Source organism: Macaca nemestrina, chromosome 8 (genome assembly GCF_043159975.1).
Source record: "Macaca nemestrina isolate mMacNem1 chromosome 8, mMacNem.hap1, whole genome shotgun sequence".
In the NCBI taxonomy this organism is placed as follows: Eukaryota; Metazoa; Chordata; class Mammalia; order Primates; family Cercopithecidae; genus Macaca; species Macaca nemestrina.
In genome coordinates, this window is record NC_092132.1 from 50,633,728 (window position 1) to 50,656,502 (window position 22,775).

A 22,775-nucleotide genomic window follows, 5' to 3' on the forward strand; every position below is an offset into this window, starting at 1 on the left:
ACAACAAACTCTATGAAGACTAAACATGAATTTTCAGAAAAATAAAAAAGGGCTAGGAGCAGTGACTCACGCCTGTAATCCCAGAACTTTGGGAGGCCAAAGTGGGAGGACACTTGAGGTCAAGAGTTCAAGACCAGCCTGGCCAACATGATGAAACCCCGTTTCTACTAAAATACAAGAATTAGCCAGCCATGGTGGTGCATGCTTGAAATCTCAGCTACTCTGGAGGTTGAGGCAGGAGAATCGCTTGAATCTGGGAGGTGGAGGTTGCAGTGAGCCAAGATCGTGCCACTGCACTCCAGCCTGAGTGACAGAGTAAGACTCTGTCTCAAAAAAAAAAGAAAATAATAATAAAGATTTGTAGGTTCTTCTTCCAAGATCAATTATGAATCAACTAGCAATTGCTAAATTAATATAGTTAAATCATAATTTGAATAAATTCTTAAAATTAAGAAATCATACACTCTGTCTTTTCAAACATGATAAAAACATCAAAGGTTAGTCAAACTTTATAGCTTTTTTTTTTCTTTTTCTTTAAGAGATGGGGGTCTCACTGTGTTGCCCAGGCTGGTCTTGAACTCCTGGCATCAAGCAATCCTGCGTCAGCCTCTCAGATTGTTGGAATTATAGGCATAAGCCACTGCCCCTGGCCTCAAACTTTGTAATTTAAAACTACTTATACTGCTAACTTCGTTTAAGTTAAATAGAATAAATTATTCTTATATTAAGTAAACATTTGTACAAATTAGTGAATCGGTCTGTAAAAGTTTAACTGATTATTTAAACTTCAGTTATATATTAAGTCTCTAAGTTTAGGGCTGAGCACGGTGGCTCATGCCTGTAATCCCAGCACTTTGGGAGGCCGAGGCGGGTGGATCACCTGAGGTCGGGAGTTTGAGACCAACCTGACCAACATAGATAAAATACAAAATTAGCTGGGCGTGGCAGCGCATGCCTGTAATCCCAGCTACTCGGGAGGCTGAGGTAGGAGAATCGCTTGAACCCAGGCTAAGGTAGGAGAATTGCTTGAACCCGGGAGGCAGAGGTTGCACAGAGCCAAGATTGTGCGACTGCACTCCAGCCTGGGCAACAAGAGTGAGACTCTGTCTCAAAAAAAAAGACAGAAACAAAAAACAAAACAAAACAAAAAACTAAGTTTAAATTTTTCTGGTCAACAAAACCTTTTTTTTTTTTTTTTGACAGGGAGTGTCACTGTGTTGCCCAGGCTGGAGTGCAGTAGTGCAATCTCGGCTTACCACAACCTCTGCCTTCCAGGTTCAAGCGATTCACCTGCCTCAGCCTCCCGAGTAGCTAGGATTAACAGTGAGCGCCATCACGTCCAGCTAATTTTTGTACTTTTAGTAGAGATGGGGTTTCACCATATTGGCCTGACTGGTCTCAAACTCCCGACCTTGTGATCTGCCGGCTTTGGCCTGCCAAAGTGTTGGGATTACAGGTGTGAGCCGTCGCACCTGGCCAACATATCTTATAATGATATTTTCCATGTCAATGAAAAGAGAATGGAATTAGAAGCTCTAAAACAAATATAAAAATATTGGAAGAATATTAAAAATAAGTATTTAATATATTTCCATAATGTATGTTAGTAATATGATTGATTCTCATAGGTACTTACTTAATCCTCCTAAAAATAACTTGCAACATAGAAAGAAAACAAATAATTAACACCAGGATATAGAAAGGTAATAAAGAAGACTGTGTCAATCGCAGAAAAAAATCTTGAGATGGTGCCTGCAGGGATTCTTGACAGAGGAGCCAATTCATTGTAAAATTCCTATAGAAGACAAAAAGCATGATATTAAATTCACAGACGTTTTAAACTACTGAACACAGAAGTATTTTTTTTAATATCAGTAAAAACTAAGAAAAACCACATTTCCTAAACCCGTTTACTTATAATAGCAAGGTACTATCCTTTATAAATGACGATAATATTAGTAACGTATTAGTAAACAAAGCATGTGCTCTCACTAAAACTGCTCTAATGAATGTAAAACTGCTGCTTTTTATTGCCAAGTAACGTGACCATCTCTAAAGCCCAATATAGTTTTTAGGGAATTTTGGTTTCTATCTTTATCTAGAAGACAACAAACAATTCAGCTGGCTAACCTCTACAAATGCATTGTCAAATATGGTAGCTACTAGAGACATGAGGTTTTTAAACAGCTGAAATGTGGCCAATTCAAATTGAGACATACTTTAAGTACAAAATACACCCAGGATTTCAAAGAAAAGAAGAGCAAAATAATGATTTGAAAAACAAAATATATCCTTAATAATTTTTACATTGTTTACAAATTATTTTTATATATTAGAGAAAATATGTTAAAATTAATTTCACTTGCTTCTTTGTATTTTTAAAAATACGGCTACTAGAAAATTACAATTACATAAGTGGTTCACATATTATTATTGGATAGACCTACTCTATATTGACAGGTGTAACTCAACTAGGACCCACTTAAAAAAGAGATACCTACTTATTAAGATAAATCATAACATTTGAAATGTAAACCTTTTGAGCAGTATGAATCAGGATAAACATTTTTTGGCCCTAAGTATGATCAACAAGACTCCTGGTTGTATATATGTTTATCTGCGTCCTCATTTCTCATCCATCTCTAAACTCCTATCCTCAATCCCTAGCCGTGGGGAAGGATGTTAGAGATGGAGTGATGTTCAGGAGTGCTCACTGATGGATTGAGAATGTCTACTTAAATCATTGGGTTTAGAACAAAATGTTAAAGTTTAACAATGTGGTAAACACATTCTAAGGTTTTTTTTTTCTTTTCTTTTTTAAGACAGGGTCTCACTGTCGCCCGGGCTGGGGTGCACTGGCACGATCTTGGCTCACTACAACCTCCACCTCCCAGGCTCAGGTGGTCCTCCTACCTCAGCTTCCTAAATAACTGGGACCAAGGCATGCACCACCACACCCAGCTAATTTTTTTTTTTTTTTTGGTTGGTTTTTTTGTAGAGACAGGGTTTTGCCATGTTGCCCAAGCAGTCATGAACTACCCGCCTCAGCCTCCCAAAGTGCTAGCATTACAGATGTGAGCCACTATGCCCGGCCATTGAAGTTTTTTTATCTTTATTGTCTAAGTGGTATCAATTTAGGTAAACTTACATAATCTAAAACTTACTTAGTCATATTTAGTCCAAATTTTACTTCAAGGAATTTCAGCATATGCCCATTTTCTTTGTGTGGGACAAACATCTAGAAGAGAAAAACACCAGTTAAACAAAGAAATATTAGCTATGCTTACAAGCACATGCTTTCCCCAATACTAGAGACAGAAAACACAACAAGACTACAAAACAAAAATATGAATAAATAATATATGGTACGACTAGGAAGCAAGGAGATTTACTGACATAAATCAATACCATGACCTTATGTTAAAGCATAAACTACAATGGGGTACTAAGAACATTTCTTTTTTTCTTTTCTTTTTTTTTTTTTGAGACAGAGTTTCATTCTTGTTGCCCAGGCTGGAGTGCAATGGCATGATCTTGGCTCACCGCAACCTCTGCCTCCCAGGTTCAAGCGATTCTCCTGCCTCAGCCTCCCCAGTAGCTGGGATTACAGACACGTACCACCACGCTCAGCTAATTTTTTGTATTTTTAGTAGAGATGAGGTTTTACCATGTTGGCCAACCTGGTCTCAAACTCCTAACCTCAGGTGATCAAGAACATTTCAACCTTATCCCACCAGGCTCAAGTAACTCACCCACTCTTCTAAACACTTTTCATTTGTCTCACTTTATTCCATATGGTGACATTTTTAACTTAATAAAAAATATGCATTCCCTTTTTCTTTTTAACTATATACAGAAAAGAATCAGAATCCTACTTTCTCACCCAATATGCTAGTTATGATTATTGTTTAACTCAAAATTATACTGTTTAAACTCTATTACTGTGCTACCTCATTATTCTCATTAAAATTTAGTCCAATATACTTCATTATTCATTTTGTTTTACTATATGAATCCCAGAGAGTTACTTACCTTCATTATAATATTCAATGTTATTGTCAGAGTACACACCAAGTAAAAATTAATCACTTTTATTATTTTAGCTACAAAACTTCCTTTCTTCACATTCAGCTGTGGAGGAAAAAGCATATGAATAAAGAAGTGAGGTGTTAAAAAATTAACAATTTAAAAAGTAATCATAAGAATGGCCGAGCACGGTGGCTCAAGCCTGTAATCTCAGCACTTTGGGAAGCCAAGGAGGGGGGATCACTTGAGGTCAGGAGTTTGACACCAGCCTGGCCAACATGGTGAAACCCGGTCTCTACTAAAAATACAAGAATTAGCTGGGTGGGGTGGCACATGCTTCTAATCCCAGCTACTTGGGAGGCTGAGGCAGGAGAATCACTTGAACCCAGGAGGCAGAGGTTGCAGTGAGCTGAGATGTACTCCAGCCTGGGCAACAGAGCAAGACTCCATCTCAAAAAAAATAAATTAAAATAAGAACAATAAAAAGACAGTTCTAATTACCTGAAGGCACTTAGCAAGCATTAAGGCTGCTACTAAACTTAGTAAAGGAGATACCAACAAAGCTGGATTCTCAAATTGCAGTAAATATCCCAGAAAGAGGGAAAATATGTAGATTTTATAAACTTCATAAACCTGTTGTGACAAAAATAAGTGAGAATAAGTTATATTTTATCATACATGTTTTCATTTGTTTTATTTAGATTTAAATATAATTATACAGTAAATGCTCTACTATAATTTAGGAAAGTATTATGCAAATGTTCAATCAATATTTTTAATGTTGGCCGGGCATGGTGGCTCACATCTGAAATCCCAGCACTTTGGGAGGCCAAGGTGGGTAGATCACTTGAGGTCAGGAGTTCGAGACAAGTCTGGCCAACATTGTGAAACCCGTCTCTATTAAAAACAAAAAATATTAGCTGGGCATGGTGGCGAGAGCCTGTAATCCCAGCTACTCGGGAGGCTGAGGCAAGAGAATTGCTTAACCCGGTAGGTGGAAGTTGCAGTGAGCCAAAATCGCACCATTGCACTCCAGCCTGGGTGACAGAGCAAGACTGTCTCAAAAAAAGAAAAAGAAAAAAGAAAAATCAGACGGGCATGGTGGCACGCACTTGTAGTCTCAGCTACTCAGGAGGCTGAGGTAGAAGGATCGCTTGAGCCTGGGAGGCAGAGGTTGCAGTGAACTATGATTGAGCCACTGCACTCCAGCCTGGGTGACAGAGTGAGACCCTGTCTCCAAAAAAGTAAAAATAAATAAATTAAAATAAAATAAAAAACAAAAAGAAAAAAAATCAGTCAATAGCCAGAGCCACTTTAAAAAAAAAAAAAAGATACCTCGGTCAGGTGCGGTAGCTCATGCCTGTAATTCCAACACTTTGGGAGGCTGAGGCGGGTGGATCAAAAGGTCAGGAGTTCGAGACCAGTTTGGCTAACATGGTGAAATCCCATCTTTACTAAAAATACAAAAACTACCTGGGTGTGGTGGCAAGCGCCTGTAATCCCAGCTACTTGGAAGGCTAAGGCAGGAGAATCGCTTGAAGCCAGGAGGTGGAGGTTGCAGTGAGCTGAGATTGAGCCACCGCACTCTAGCCTGGACAACAGAGTGAGACTCCGTCCAAAAAAAACCAAAAAGATACCTCACTGTTACAAGTCAGAACAGTAGTTACCCTTGGGGGTTGAAGTAATGACTGGGAGACAGAGCATGATGGAGACTTCTGGGTGATGGTAATGATCTATTCCCTTTTTAAATTTTTTTAGAGGTGGGGTCTCACCATATTGCTCAGGCTGGTCAAGTGATCCTCCCACCTCACACAGCTAATTAAAAAAAATTTTTTGTACAGATAGGGTCTCACTGTGTTGCCCAGGCTGGATTTGAATTCCTGGGCTTAAGCAATCCTCCTGCCTTGGCCTCCCGAGTAGCTGGGACTACACGCATGTGCCACCATACCTGGCTTATGTTCTATTTTTGATTTGGGTTCTGGTTCTACAGAAGTGTGCCAGTTACCAAATAACTCTCTTAGTTCCAAACTCCCCTTTCTATCCTTTGCCTGGCAATGCTGGGCCTAGGACTCTGCAATCTACATTTCTGCTTTTCCTGTCGGTTCCCTATGAAGCTCTGCCAATAGGAAATGCTAGAGGGAAAGTGCAAGCCTGGAGGAGGAAGGAGCCTGCTCCTTCTTCTTGCTTCCTGATGACTTGAGGGTCCTGTGATCTCACCTCAAGGATGCTTCTTCAACCCAACAGAGCAATTACTTCCTATGGAAGCACTGAATGCAGCTGCAGTTTTCCCAACACTTCAAGAACTAGCTTCATCACATCTTCCAGCCAAGAAACCCAAGACCAGTCAGACACAGCCACATCCTCAGAGGCCTGGGTCCCAATTCTGAAGGGCCCTACTTTTGAGCAAAGCTGGTATTTCTGAGCTCAAAAGTCTGAGTATCAGCTCTGTGAGGTCCTGTTCTATATTTCTACGTTTTAATAATTTCATATTTTTCCCTAGCAGTTAACTGCTTTCTGCGTTGCGATCTCCATGAAACTTTCAGGCTCTATTACCCTTTCATTTAGCAAGTTAATGACTTTATACTTGGTTAACAATTTATGTTAACTTCTCTTTGTCCAAATAACTTAAATGTTGTACGCATTGGGGTTATGAACCATAGGAGTGTATGGATGAAGAAAAGAGAGGTTTTAAGATACAATGCTATAAATACATTCATTCTCTGGATTTAAAATCATCATTTCAAAATGCCATAATACCTTGTCATTTTGCTTCAGTGAAAAGATATCTAGCAGGAATAGAGATATTGCTTGAAGAAACAGGAGATAATGGCTATACTCCCACATCATCATAAATGTGTAAGTTGAAGCACTCATCAACAAGTAGCAAAACCTCTAGGGAAAACAAATGAAAGAAACTAAATATCAACAGCTTTATTACGATAAAAGCCTATGAGACTGTTACCTCAAAGTTGCAGCTCTGTTACTCATTCAACTTTAAGCTATATAATTATTGAAACTTTGTTTTTAAATCACATAATTATTATTAAATCCTTACAAAAACAACAAGAGCTCAAATAAGGCACTTGAGATAAATCAACCACTTGTCCTTCAGTGTTCAACATCACATTGAGAATTTCAGGAAGACAAAGGGGAAGAAAAAGAAAATTCAATATAATTTTCTTTCATCCCAAAAGAAGTAAAGCAATAAATATAAGAAAGTGGTGGCGTTTACTAGACCTGGCTGGTGAGCTTTTGTTATTGTGGAAGCAACTCCTTTTGCTGTGAAAATAATATTTCAATTCCATGGTGCTTCAAGTTTTAATAATTTCCTAATTTTCCCTTTGTTCCCTCAGTCCTAGTGGTGGTAGCCGCTTTCTATAGTTGTGATCTCTATGAAACTTTCAGGCTCTTATTACCCTTTCATTTAGCAAGTTAATGACTTTATACTTGGTTAACAATTTATGTTAACTTTTCTCTGTCCAAATAACTTAAATGTTGGTATTCATCATGGTTCAAACTTATTTTCTTAAAAACTTCATTTAAATAGTCTGTTTACATCTCAGCCTATTCCACAGCCTATGTCTTTGCTTTTTTCATTTCCTGTCAACAGAAGTGTTATCTTTCCCCAATGCCTGTACTGTCAGCCATATTAAACTTTCAGCTCTTTTCCTCTGCTAAATACTAAACACAAGGGATGTCACTGCCCTTGCCGAAAATCTGCCTAGGTCAATTTTGTCCTTCAAAATGTCATCTCCCATGTGATCCCTTAGCAAGTTACCAAGTCTGTGACAAATCCCATAACATATTCAACAACAGCTTCTCCTTCTTCCATGGACCTACTTTTAAACTCTGGATCCCTCCACTGGCTGTAGTGTCAAATGACCTTGTTCAGATAAGAACAGTGAAGGAGAAGGACAATAAAGGTCAGTCAAGAAACCTAAGAACTGTGCTCTCTAAAACTAAGTCTTTCATACTCAGCTGACTACACTCAAGGATAAATTCCAGAGTCAGAAATACCTCAGCCTTCAGCAGATAAAATAATTTTCCAGCATCCTGAATTAGATTAAGACCAGAGAACCAAATGTAAGAAATGGCAAACTTCCACCTGTTGGGCAAATAACACCAACTGCAAAGCACAGAAGGGCTCTAACATAAGCTTCTGCTCTTCCTGTCACGATAGCTATGGGCAGGGCAAGGGTTCTGGAAGCCTTCTAATGTGGAACAATCAGAACTGTAATAACCAGACCTGACACCATCATTCCCAGAGAAACCAATTCCAGAAAGCAATGAAGGCTCAAATCTAGACCCAGCCTAATTAACGTACCGGGCATTTGGAGATTAATTCTGAGATTCTGGGGAAAAGCTACAACATACTAAAACAAATTGTTAATTCCAAAGGTTGACTCTCAAACTACTCTAAGAGCACACAGTAAAAATGTCTTAAAGAGAGAACTATGTATCAAACACAACCTGTAGAGTTAGCAAAGTTATTTCTTTCCCTGAGCATTTTCAAGGTTCTGTGCAGTCTTGCCTACCCCGACCTTGCTTGCAGTGTCTCACAGGGCTTCACTTTCACTGTGCCTGTAGTGTGAACTTTTTTTTTTTTTTTTTTTTTGAGACGGAGTCTTGCTCTGTCACCCAGGCTGGAGTGCAGTGGCCGGATCTCAGCTCACTGCAAGCTCCGCCTCCTGGGTTTACGCCGTTCTCCTGCCTCAGCCTCCTGAGTAGCTGGGACTACAGGCGCCCGCCACCTCGCCCGGCTAGTTTTTTTGTATTTTTTAGTAGAGACGGGGTTTCACCGTGTTAGCCGGGATCGTCTCTCGATCTCCTGGCCTCGTGATCCGCCCGTCTCGGCCTCCCAAAGTGCTGGGATTACAGGCTTGAGCCACCGCGCCCGGCCTAGTGTGAACTTTTTACACATAGGATTTATGTGATACATCAAACAGGTTTCAATAATCAACCACAAATGTTTCTTAATGACTCCAGATAACTGCACAAAAGACTGAACTGAACTTGGATATCCTAAGGCAACTGGGACGACGAAACTTAGCCTCAACAATGGGAAGCAAAATACAAAATACGTGATTTTTTAAAAGTATATGGGCTGGGCACGGTGACTCACACCTGTAATCCCAGTACTTTGGGAGGCCTTGGCAGGCGGATCACCTGAGGTCGGGAGTTCGAGACTAACCTGACCAACATGGAGAAACCTCGTCTCTACTAAAAATACAAAATTAGCTGGGCATGGTGCAGCAGGCCTGTAATCCCAGCTACTTGGGAGGCTGAGGCAGGAGAATTGCTGGAACCAGGGAAGCAGAAGTTGTGTTGAGCCGAGATCGCACCATTGCACGCCAGCCTGGGCAACAAGAGCGAAACTCCATCTCAAAAAAAAAAAAAAAAAAAAAAAAAAAAAAAAAAAAAAAAACCACACATGTAAGCTGAGCACAGTGGCTCACACCAATAGTCTCAACACTTTTGAGAGGTGAAGCCAGCTGGACTTCCTGGGTCCAGTGGGGACTTGGAGAACTTTTCTGTCTTACAAGAGGATTGTAAAACACACCAATCAGCACTCTGTAGCTAGGACTGTAAAATGCACCAATCAGCACTCTGTAAAACCACACCAATCAGTGCTCTGTAGCTAGCAAGAGGATTGTAAAATGCACCAATCAGTGCTCTGTAAAACGCACCAATCAGTGCTCTGTAAAATGCACCAATCAGTGCTCTGTAAAGTGCACCAATCAGCGCTCTGTAAAATGCACCAATCAGAAGGATCCTAAAAGTAGCCAATCGCAGGGGGAATTGAAAAATGGGCACTCTGATAGGACAAAAACAGAACATGACAGGGGACAAATAAGGGAATAAAAGCTGGCCACCCCAGTCAGCAGTGGCAACCCGCTTCGGTCCCCTTCCATGCTGTGGAAGCTTTGTTCTTTCGCTCTTCACAATAAACCTTGCTACCACTCACTCTTTGGGTCCGTGCCATCTTTAAAAGCTGTAACACTCACCCCAACAGTCCGCAGCTTCATTCTTGAAGTCAGCGAGACCACCAACCCACTGGAAAGAACCAACTCCGGACACACTCTGTGAGGTCAAGGCAGGTGGATCACTTGAGGCCAGGAGTTCGAGACCAGCCTGGCCAACATGGTAAAACTCTGTCTCTACTAAAAATACAAAAATTAGCTGGGTGTGGTGATGTGCGTCTGTAGTCCCAGCTGCTAGGGGGGCTGATGCATGATAATCGCTTGAACCCAGGAGGCGGAGGTTGCAGTGAGCTGAGATTGTCCCACTGCACTCCAGCCTGGGCAACAGAGCAAGAGACTCCCACTCTCAAAAAAAAAACAAAAAACAAAAAAAAAGAACATGTTGCTAAAATACTGCTCAGTGATGGCAAGGAGCAAAGTATTCACACGTAATAACTCACATGGATGTCAAGGGCATTATTAGGCTGAGTGAAAAAAGCTAATCTTAAAAGGTTACATACTACATGATTTGATTCCATTTATATAACCTTTCAAGGTGACAAAACTATAGTGATAGAGAAGAGATCAGTGGTTGCCAGAGGTTTGGGTTAGAGGAAGGATGTGATTATTAACGTACACAAGAGTTTCTTAGTGGTGAGAGAAGAGTTCTATGTCTTGATTATGATGACGGTTACTCAAATGTATACATGTGATAACAACTAATATGACTATACACCCACTTTCCACAAAAGCAGTACATGTAAAACCTGGTGAAATGTTAAGAAAGTCAGTGCCTGAATTAACAGTATTATATCAATGTCAATTTCTTGACTTTGACAAGGTATTAAGGTCATGCAAGATATTATTGGGGGAAGATGGGTGATGGGTCAAAAATGTAGTAAGCCTAGATCATGCCACTGCACTCCAGCCTGGGTGACAGTGCGAGTCCATGTCTCAAAGAAACAAACAAAAAGGTAAATATAAAGAAACTTAGGCAGTTCATTCTGCTATACCAAACTCTTTTTTTTTTTTTTAGAGACGGAGTCTTACTCTGTTGCCCAGGTTGGAGTGCAGTGGCATGATCTCAGCTCACTGCAACCCCCAACTCTGGGTTCAAGCGATTCTCCCACCTCAGCCTCCCAACTAGCTGGGAGTACAGCTGTGCACCACCACACCCAGCTAATTTTTGTATTTTTAATAGAGACGGGTTTCGCCATGTTGGCCAGGCTGGTCTCGAACTCCTGACCTCAGGGGATCCGCCTGCCTCAGCCTCCCAAAGCGCTGGGTAATATTATAGGCGTGAGCCACCACACCCGGCCTATACTAAACTCTTTTACTTAACAATTGAAGCACTATTCTTCTCTAAGAGACAGCTGTACAATCAAACAGGAAAATATTCAATCATAGACTCTCTGACTATTAAAGAAAATATATTCTTGGCCAGGTGCAGTGGCTCATAGCTATAGTCCCAGCACTTTGGGAGGCCAAGGAGGGCAGAACATTTGAGGTCAGGAGTTCGAGGCCAGCCTGGCCAACATAGTGAAACCCCGTCTCTATTAAAAATACAAAAATTAGCTGGGCATGGTGCTGGGCACCTGTAATCCCAGCTACACAAGAGGCTAAGGCAGGAGAATCGCTTGAGCCTGGGAGGCAGAGGTTGCAGTGAGCAGAGATCACGCCATTACACTCCAGCCTGGGTGACAGATAGTAAGACTGTCTAAAAAAAAAAAAAAGAAAATATACTCTTGTGCAGAAAGATCTTTATACAAATACAACATAAAGGAAGACCACAAAGCTGAAATGTGTTCATGTTATTTTATACACAAAAAAGGAAATGCTAGTTATAAAAATGAAATAATAAAGTTTGCTATGCTCAGGACATTTGTCACCACTGAAAGGAGAAAACAATAGTACATTTTTTCAGAGATTTTTATAAAGGACCCATAAGTACATCCTGTTTCCTGGACAACCAGGTTTAATAATCTCTGCTCTCTTTTTCTAGCCAGGAATTCTTAACCCCAAATAAGAAGACTATCAAAGGACTGTTACAATTCAGTCAATTTCAATATAACTGGTTGCCTCTATAATCATTTTATGCATTTTAAATAATTATTCTTTTTCTATCTGGAGGCAGGGTCTCACTCTGTTGCCCAGGCTAGAAGGCAGTGGTGCGATCTCAGCTCACTGCAACCTCCGCCTCCCAGGTTCAAGCGATCCTCCCACCCCAGCCTCCCAAGTAGCTGGGATTACAGGTGTATGCCATCACACCTGGCTAATTTTTGAATTTTTATTAGAGACAAGGTTTCACCATGTTGGCCAGGCTGGTCACAAACTCCTGACCTTAAGTGATCTGCCCTCAGCCCCCCACAGTGCTGGGATTATAGGCATGAGCCACAGCGCCTGGCCTAAAATCATTATCCTGAGACAGACTCTGCAGGCTTTTTCTAACTGCCAAAAGGGCTGTGGCAACAACAATAACAATAACAATGTAAGGATCTAAACTACCAGGGAAAGTCTCCTGAAATTTTTACCAACCTACCTATACCTCAGTCACAGAAAACATGTGAAGAAACAGAATATGCAGGGCTGCCATCCAAGTTAACACTGCTGTCATTTGTGGTCACTCTACATCTTGTTTAATATATCTTTAAATCATTGTGATTGAAGGCCATCAATGTTCCAGAAGTCCGAGAAGTGATAAAATAACAGTGGAACAGATTTTCAAAATAAGAGATTCTTCATATATTTGTCAAGTTAACTATATTAAAATAATAAAACATCTCCTTTCTCCTTGTTGACTGTTAATCAGATTACAGAGTAACAGTGTTGTAAGAAAACTACCTAACTATACCTTTTAATATGTAGTAACCAGGCTTCATTAAATATTATTTAATTCTTACTAGGACTAAAATTTATTTGCTATTATGTACCACATTTGCAATACATTAGAATTAGCTGCAATGGATAAAACAGATTTGTATCTTACCTCTCCATAAGTATTTAAGTTGCTTTTTAAATAGCCTGTAAGTGCAGCAATTTGGCATGCAAAATATGGTAGTGCCCAGTTTTCTCTTAAAGGAATGGAGTATTCAATTCTTGTTGTATCTACCCTAAAATAAACCACAGATGAACAGTAAATAAGACATTATATTTGTGTTACATTATACTTTTCAAAGTACTTGAACACAAATCTCATTGTTCTCCATAACAATCCTGTGAGGCAGGCATAGCCAGATCCACCATTGTCTTTTTTTTTTTTTTTTTGAGGTGGAGTCTATCTCTGTCGCTCAGGCTGCAGTGCAGTGGCACGATCTTGGCTCACTGCAACCTCTGCCTCCAGGGTTCAAGTGAACCTCAGCCTCCTGCATAGCTGGGATTACAGGCGCGAATCACCACACCTGGCTAATTTTTATATTTTTAGTAGAGACTGGGTTTCACCATGTTGTCTCAAACTCCTGACCTCAGGTATGTACCCGCCTCGACCTCCCAAACTGCTGGGATTACAGGCATGAGCCACCGCGCCCAGCCCAGATCCACCATGGTCTATACAGCATCTTTGAGCAAATTAATAGGGTCTCACCTCCGGCCCCCGTCGCCCCCAAGAAGCTGCAGAGCTACTGTGCACTACTTGGTGAACAGACGGGCCTCTGTGAGAGATTGAAAAAGGCATGCCTTCTCTAGGCACACCCCATGCTAAGGTACACAGCTTGTTGCACAGAGTACCCCGGATTTCAGCCACACCCTCCCTTCCCTTAACCAGATGGCTACCCTTCACTAGAGTACAATCTGCACCATATAATTAGCAGCCTGGCAGATCCAAAGTTCTTATTCCCCTTTACAAAAGGAGTATGAAGTTCAGAAATGTAAGGTAATTTAATCAAGGCCATCTAGCTAGTAGGTGGCATAACTGGGATTAAAATGCTCATCTTTTGATATCTAATTCAATAATCTTTTCAGTCAGCAGGTTCCCCAGAATTAATATCACAGTCTTTTATGTGATATACTTAGAGACTTGAAAATTCCCAGAATCAGAAATATAGGAATGTCAGGCCGGGGACGGTGGCTCATGCCTGTAATCCTAGCAATTTGGGAGGCTGAAGCAGATGGATCACCTAAGCTCAGGAGTTCCAGACCAGCCTGGCCAACGTGGTGAAAACCCATCTTTATTAATAACACAAAAATTAGCTTGGCGTGGTGGTGCGTGCTTGTAGTACCAGCTACTTGTTAGGCTGAGGCAGAAGAATTGCTTGAACCCGGGAGGCGGAGGTTGCGGACAGCAGAGATCACGCCATTGCACTCCAGCCTGGGTGACACAGCAAGACTCCTCAATCAATTTTCATTGAGAGCTTGTTGTGTCCTGTGCATATCCTCATACCACAATACCTCATACCTCTCCAGCAATCATAGAATTTGGCTCTCTTACACTCAATAGCTATTTTCTACACAAAAATAAAGGTGCTATTGTTTTTTTGAAAATTTATGAAAATTGCTGCCTAATTTGTCTAAGTAATAATGATTAACATGCTTGCATGTTAACTTAGTTCCCTCAATGGCCAAGTGACACACTCCTACATACTGGTATCAGAGTTGGTAATTATATTTCCAATTACACCAATCATGAACCACTGAATTGTTTGCAAATAATCAAAATTACAAATGTCACATCCTCACAGACCAAGAAGATAAAGTTGCAACAGCAATAAATCCAACCAGGCTCAGCATGTTATCACAGCCAAAAGAAACAAACACATACTTCAAAATGCCATGAAAACATAGGAACAAAAACATTTTTGAGAAAGCAATTTTCTCCTTCCATAATAGCAGCATATATAATAAATCCTAAAAATCATTTTTACTCATCTCTTTTCCTAGTCTCAGACCTCTAAGCACTAATAACTTTTTTCCTATTCATAATAGCAGCATATATAATAAACCCTAAAAATCATTTTTACTCATCTCTTTTCCTAGTCTCAGACCTCTAAGCACTAATAACTTTCTTCCTATTCCCTCCCCAATTGCTGGAGTGCAGTGACACCATCATGGCTCACTGCAGCCTCGACCTCCCAGGCTCAGAGGATCGCCCCGCCTCAGTATCCCCAAGTAGCTGGGATTACAGGCACATGCCACCACACCCACCTAATTTTTTGTATTTTTAGTAGAGCCAGCATTATGACACGTTGCCCAGGCTGGTCTCAAACTTCTGGGTTCAAACAATCTGCCTGCCTTTGCTTCCCAAAGTGCTGGGATAACAGGTGTGAGCTACCATGCCCGGTAGCACAATGTACTTCCTTTTTTACTTTTTTTTTTTTTTTTGAGACGGAGTCTTGCTCTGTCACCCAGGCTGGAGTGCAATGGTGCAATCTCGGCTCACTACAATCTCTGCCTCCCAGGTTCAAGCGATTCTCCTGCCTCAGCCTCCTGAGTAGCTGGGACTACAGGTGCTCACCACCACGCCTGGCTAATTTTTTGTATTTTTAGTAGAGACAAGGTTTCACTATGACGGCCAGGCTGGTTTGGAACTCCTGACCTCATGATCCACCTGCCTCAGCCTCCCAAAGTGCTGGGATAACAGGCGTGAGCCACCGTACTTTCTTAAGTCATCTGCAGCCCTCTCTGTGATGCTTCAAAATAATATTTTGACCATTTTCTGTTTAGCACAATAGTTCAGTAGCTAAGCAAAACAAGACAAAAGAATTTCCTAGGAAGAAAGAGATAAAAACAGGGTAAAAAATAATTACACATAAATATTTTTGTTCCTGTCAATATCTGTAATAATACTAATCACTATCATAAAAAATCAAGGATCTCCACTGCCCTATAATCCATTCAAGTATTTATCCCTTATATAAATATTTTACAGGATCAAAACTCTTCAATGAATTTATATTCTGCTTTTTAAACTTAAATGTATTCTGCATGTTTTCCTTTCTTCATACTTATTCTTTTTTGAAAAATATTTTATTGTAAAAGCAATATATGTTTGTTAAAGAAATATTAGAAAATATATACTAACAAAAAGAAGAAAAATCTTAAAACACCTATAATCTCACCCATTCAGAGGCTAACATTGTTAAATCTTCTGCCATAGCTTAGTCAGTACAGTACGATGAGGAAAAGAAACACAAGGAATCAAGTTGCAAAGGAAAGTAAAACTGTGGGGTTTTTTTTTGCAGAAGATACTGTGTACATAGAAAACCCTAAAGAATCTTAAAAAGTCGGGCGCGGTGGTTCATGCCTGTAATTCCAGCAGTTTGGGAGGCCGAGGTTGGCGGATCACGAGGTCAGGAGATCGAGACCATCCTGGCTAACACAGTGAAACCCCGTCTCTACTAAAAATACAAAAAAATTAGCCGGGCACGGTGGCGGGCACCTGTAGTCCCTGCTACTCCAAAGGCTGAGGCAGGAGAATGGCGTGAACCCGGGAGGCCGAGCTTGCAGTGAGCCAAGATCGCACCACTGCACTCCAGCCCAGATGACAGAGTGCGACTCCGTCTCAAAAAAAAAAAAAAAAAAAAAAAAACTCAAAAAAATACCAAAACGAATAAATGAATTTAGCGAGGCTGTGGGCTATACAGTTTCTTTTTTTTTTTTTTTTTGAGATGGAGTCTCACTCTGTCACCCAGGCTGGAGTGTAATGGCGTGATCTCGGCTCACTGCCACCTCTGCCTCCCGGGTTCAAGCGATTCTCCTGCCTCAGCCTCCTAAGTAGCTGGGACTGCAGGTATGTGACACCACGCCCGGCTTATTTTTTTGTATTTTTAGTAGAGACGGGGTTTCACTGTGTTAGCCGGAATGGTCTCGATCTCCTGACCTCGTGATCCGCCCGCCTCCGCCTCCCAAAATCCTGGGACTACAGGCGTGAGCCACCGTGCTCGCCCTGTTTTTGCTGTTTTGAGATAGTTTCCCTCTTGTTGCCCAGGCTGGAGTCCAATGGTGCGATCTCGGCTCACTGCAACCTCCGCCTCCCAAGTTCAAGTGATTCTCGTGCCTCAGCCTCCCCAGTAGCTGGGATTACAGGCACGCACCACCACAATCAGCGAATTTTGTATTTTTTGTAGAGACAGGGTTTCACCATGTTGGTCAGGTTGGTCTCAAACTCCTGACCTTAGGTGATCCACCCACCTTGGCCTCTCAAAGTGCTGGGATTACAAGCATGAGTCACCACACCCAGCCAGCTGTGGGATATAAGGTTAATAGACACAAATCAATTGTTTTTCTATAAACTATCAATGAACATTAAAATTAGTTTTTTTGTTTTTTTGTTTTTTGAGACGGAGTTTCGCTCTTATTGCCCAGGCTGGAGTGCAACGGCGTGATCTTGGCTCACCACAACCTCTGCCTCCGGGTTCAAGCGAGTCTCCTGCCTTAGCCTCCCAAGTAGTTGGCATTACAGGCATGCACCACCACACCCAGCTAATTTTGTATTTTTAGTAGAGACAGAGTTTCTCCATATAGGTCAGGCTGGTCTCAAACTCCCAAACTCTGGTGATCCGCCCACCTCGGCCTCCCAAAGTGTTTGGATTACAGGCATGAGCCACTGCGCCCAGCCTAAAATTACCATTAATAACAACATCAAAAAGATAAAATCTCTATGAATGAATCTTTAAAAAGATGGGTAAGATCTCTACACTAAAAACAAGAAAATTGGGCTGGGTGCAGTGGCTCACACCTGACACTTTGGGAGGCACAGACAGACGACTGCTTGAGCCCAGGAGTTCAAGACCAGCCTGGTCAACATGGCAAAATCCCATCTCTACCAAAAATATAAAAATTAGCTGGGTGTGGCTTCCATGGTCCCAGTTATATGGTAGAGTGAAGCAGGAAGATCGCTTGAACCCAGGTCAAGGCTGCAGTGAGCCAAGATTGTGCCACTGCACTCCCACTCCAGCCTGGGCGACAGAGACTCTGTCTCAAAAAAAGAAAAAAAGAAAAAGGAAGAAAACCCACAAAAATGCTGAGAGAAAGAAACCCTAAATAAATGAAGTGATATGTCAGATGTATCATGTTTTATATACCACAGAATGGAAGACTCAATATTGTTAACATGTCCGTTCTCCCCAGTTGAACTGATGGATCCATGACATCTTTATCAAAATCTGAGCAAGCTTTTAAAAAGGAAATTTAAAAGCTGATTCTAAAATTTATATGGAAGTACTAAGGATCTACAATAGCCAAAATAATCTGGACAAAGGAGAACACATTTAGAGGGTTAAACAATCTAATTTTGACTTATAAAAAGGCAACAGTTATCAACACAGTATGGTATTGGAATTAGAATATATAAATCAATAGGACAAAAAAGACCAGTCTAGAAATAAACCCACACATACATAGTTCATTTTTACTCAAAGTGCTAAGTCAAAACACTAGTAAAAAGAAAGTCTTTTTGGCCGGGCGCGGTGGCTCAAGCCTGTAATCCCAGCACTTTGGGAGGCCGAGACGGGTGGATCACGAGGTCAGGAGATCGAGACCATCCTGGCTAACACGGTGAAACCCCATCTCTACTAAAAAATACAAAAAAAACTAGCCGGGTGAGGTGGCGGGCGCCTGTAGTCCCAGCTACTCAGGAGGCTGAGGCAGGAGAATGGCGTAAACCCGGGAGGTGGAGCTTGCAGTGAGCTGAGATCCGGCCACTGCACCCCAGCCTGGGCGACAGAGCAAGACTCCGTCTCAAAAAAAAAAAGAAAGTCTTTTTAAAAATCATGCTGTAACAACTGGACAACTATACGAAAAAGAAAATCTCAACCATTATCTCACATTGTACATAAAAATTAATTTGAAATAGATCATATACCTAAACCTAAAAACCGAAACCATAACATTTCTTGATGAAAACATAGGAAAACATTACAGTATATTTCCAGTGAAGAAAGATTTATTGAGGCTGGGCATGGTGGCTCACTCATGCCTGTAATCCCAGCACTTTGGGAGGCTGAAGTGAAAGGATCACTTGAGCCTAGGAGTTTGAGACCAGCCTAGGCAACATAATGAGACCACGCCTCTACAAAAAATAGAAAAATTAGCAAGGCACGGTGGCACATGCATGTAGTCCCAGCTACTTGGAAGGCTGAGGTGACAGGATCCATTGAGCCTGGGAGGTCAAGATTGCAGTGAGCCAAGACCACACCACTGCACTCCAGCCTGTCTCAAAAAGAAAGAAAGAAAAAGACAAAGAAAAAAAAAGAAAGATTTCTTGGACAGGATACTACTATAAGTACTAATCTTAAAAGAAAGCAAGCCACAGCCTATGAAAAAATATTCACAGTACACATATGAGACCAAAGACTGTTATCTACAGTAACAAAGAACTCTGACAAATAAACAATTAAAAGATAAATCTAAGCTTTTTTTTTTTTTTTTTTTTTTTGAGACCGAGTCTCACTCTGTCACCCAGGCTGGAGTGCAGTGACACAATCTCGGCTCACTGCAACCTCCGCCTCCCAGGTTCAAGCCATTCTCCTGCCTCAGCCTCCTGAGTAGCTGGGACTACAGGCGCGTGCCACCCTGTCCAGCTAATTTTTGTATTTTTAGTAGAGGGGGGGTTTCCCCATGTTGGCCAGGATGGTCTCCTAGATCTCTTAATCTCATGATCTTCCTGCTTCAGCCTCCCAAAGTGCTGGGATTACAGGTGTGAGACCCTGCGCCTGGCAGTCTAAGCTTTTAAAATGGGCAAAATACTTAGACATTTCACAAAATACATGAATGACCAACAAACACATGAAAAGGTACCCAATATCATTAATCATCAGGGAAATACAAGAATATAGACCACATGGAACTCTCACACAATTTTGACAGAAAAATAGAATGGTACCATCACTTTAGAAAACAGTTTGGCAGTATCTTAAAAGTTAAATATACACCTGCCATACGACCTAGCAATTCTACCCAAAAGAAATGAAAGCATATGTCCACACAAAACTGGAAACTACCCAAATGTCCATCAGTATCTGAATAAATGAATTATGATATATTCATACTATGTAATAGAACTTAGTGATAAAAAAGAATGAACTATTAATATAGCCAACATACATGAATACCAAAATAACACTGAGTAAAAAAAGCTGGAGCCCCACCACCAAAAAGTATGTGCTGTATGACTCCATTAATATATAATTCTAGAAAACACCATCTATAGAGACTGAAAGCAAATCATGCTGGGCATGCTCACTCACGCCTGTAATCACAGCACTTTGGGAGGCTGAGGCATGCAAATTGTTTGAGCCCAGGAGTTTGAGATCAGCCTGGGCAACATGGTGAAACCCCATCTCTACTAAAAATGCAAAAATCAGCTGGCCGTGGTGGTGCACACCTGTAATCCCAGCTACTTGGGAGGCTGAGGCAGGAATTGCTTGAACCCAGGAGGCAGAGGCTGCAGCAAGCCGAGATCGTGCCACTGCACTCCAGCTTAGGCGACAAGAGTGAGACTCAGTCTCAAAAAATAAAAAAAAGAAAAAAAAAAAGAAAGCAGACACAGGTTTCCTGGGGACAGCAGCATAGTAGTGGTGGTTGGGTAAGAAAAGAGGGAGGTATTAGAAAGGAAATTTTGGAGACTGGGCATAGTGGCTCACACCTGTAATCCCAACACTTTGGGAGGCTGAAGTGGGCAGATCACTTGAGGTCAGGGGTTTGAGACCAGCCTGGCCAACATGGTGAAACCCATCCTCTACTCAAAATATAAAAATTAGCCAGGCATGGTGGCACATGTCTATAACCCCAGCTACTCAGGAGGCTGAGGCAGGAGAATTGCTGGAACCTGGGAGATGGAGGTTGCAGTGAGCCTAGACTGCACCACTGCACTCCAGCCTGGGTGAGAGTGAGATCCTGTCTCAAAAAAAAAAAAAAAAAAAAAAAAGGAAACTTTGGGTAGTGATGGATATGTTCATTATACTGATTGTGTTGATGATTTTGTGGGTATATTTAAATGCCTAAATTGATCAAATTGGATACTTTAAGTATGTCTGGTTCATTCTATGTCAATTATACCTCAATAAAGCTGTTAAAAAGCATTAAAATACTTATTCACATATACATTCATAGAAGATAGGTTTGCATATATTTATACACACACCCACACACAGATACACATACATATGCAAAAACAGGATCACATGTGACAGTCAAATGAAACAAAAGCTGCAAGGAAGTTAGCAGTGCCTAGAACCTAGTAAACATTCAGTATTACAGTAAATCTTAGCTCTTTCCTAATTCTCTAACAAACTATTTTTTACTTAACAATATATTATGAACATCTTTCCAAGATATCCATGTCAATAAACATACTTCAAGAACATTTAATGACCATGACACACCATTGTATAGTATAGATCTACTATAAATTTCCTATTGTTATACACTTTGTTTCCAACTTTGTCTATTACAAATAATTTTTAAAAACATGAATCAGGTCAGGCACAGTGACTATGGGAGGCCAAGGCAGGTGGATCACTTGAGGCCAGGAGTCCAAGACCAGCCTGGCCAACATGACAAAACTCCATCTCTACTAAAAATACAAAAATTAGCTGGCTGTAGTAGTGCACACCTGTAGTCCCAGCTACTCAAGAGGCTGAGGCACGAGAATCACTTGAACCCACTAAGCGGAGGCTGCAGTGAGCTGAGATTGCACCACTGCACTACAGCCTGGGTGATAGAGCAAGACTTGGTCAAAAACAAAAAAACAAAAAACATGAACCAGTATTTTTATATAGTAATTATTGATTTCATTGTTTTTATTTATTTATTATTATTATTATTATACTTTAAGTTCTAGGGTACATGTGCATAACGTGCAGGTTTGTTACATATGTATACTTGTGCCATGTTGCTGTGCTGCACCCATCAACTCGTCAGCACCCATCAACTCGTCATTTACATCAGGTATAACTCCCAATGCAATCCCTCCCCCCTCCCCCCGATTTCATTGTATAAGCTCATTAATCCATCTAAAATTTATCTTAATATGTGTGCAATAAGCATTTATTTTCCAGATTTAGTTGTCCCAATACCTTTTAATGAACATCATGTCTTCTGTAGGGAATAGAGAAGTTCTTCAAAGTTTCTTAATCCATAAAGGGTTTATCATTCCCTGGTTAAATGTTTGTATATGTATATTCCGAGGCTGCTCCAACTTGTTCTGGTAGGTTGAGATAAGGCTAAATGAGTCCGGAATTAGGATGCTTGCCATTGCTTTTTTGGAAACCCCTCTGACCTCTTATCACTAACTTCCTCTTTTCTTTGTCTTCTTTCCCTTCTCCCTATTTAGGAAAGTTCTGAATTATTAGCCAATAGAGTTAAGTTTAGAGTGTGAGGTCCCATCCCAGCCAATGGGAATGGGACACAGCTCTAGGGAATTGCATCAGGATGTAAAGGTTATAAATGTCCTCGACTCCTTTGTTCAGCGTGCTCTCGTGGTTGGACTGCTGACGAGTGCACCCTTTTCGCAGAAAGTAAACTAGTCTTGCTGAGGGATCCTCCGTCTTGGTGTTGATTTCTTTGCAATATCAAACTCCCATGCCCAACATCTTCTAAAGCAGCAGCCCCCAATGTTTTTGGCACCAGGGACTGGTTTTGTGGAAGACAATCCATGGATGCGGGGTGATATGGTTTGGCTATTTTCCCACCCAAATCTCATCTTGAATGTAGCTCCCACAGTTCCCAAGTGTTGTGAGAGGGAGTTGGTGGGAGGTAACTGAATCATGGGGGCAAGTCTTTCCCATGCTATTCTCATGATAGTGAATAAGTCTCACAAGATCTGATGGTTTTATAAAGAGGAGTTTCTCTGCATAA

The 22,775-nt window shown here is 41.0% G+C and overlaps 1 protein-coding gene across 2 annotated transcripts in view; it reads right to left on the minus strand.

Moving 5' to 3' along the window:
* Positions 1-22,775, minus strand: part of LOC105497354 (dpy-19 like 4) — a 79,735-nt gene that overhangs the window by 24,933 nt on the left and 32,027 nt on the right. The window contains exons 7-12 of one of the 2 annotated variants that reach the window (XM_071067995.1): positions 12,973-13,096; positions 6,784-6,918; positions 4,528-4,659; positions 4,033-4,131; positions 3,165-3,238; positions 1,637-1,795 (exon numbers count right to left, since the gene is read on the minus strand). In XM_071067995.1, the coding sequence (XP_070924096.1) occupies positions 1,637-1,795; positions 3,165-3,238; positions 4,033-4,131; positions 4,528-4,659; positions 6,784-6,918; positions 12,973-13,096 (723 nt within the window). The remainder of the gene's footprint in view (positions 1-1,636; positions 1,796-3,164; positions 3,239-4,032; positions 4,132-4,527; positions 4,660-6,783; positions 6,919-12,972; positions 13,097-22,775) is intronic. The other variant, XM_071067996.1, reaches the window with a different exon arrangement.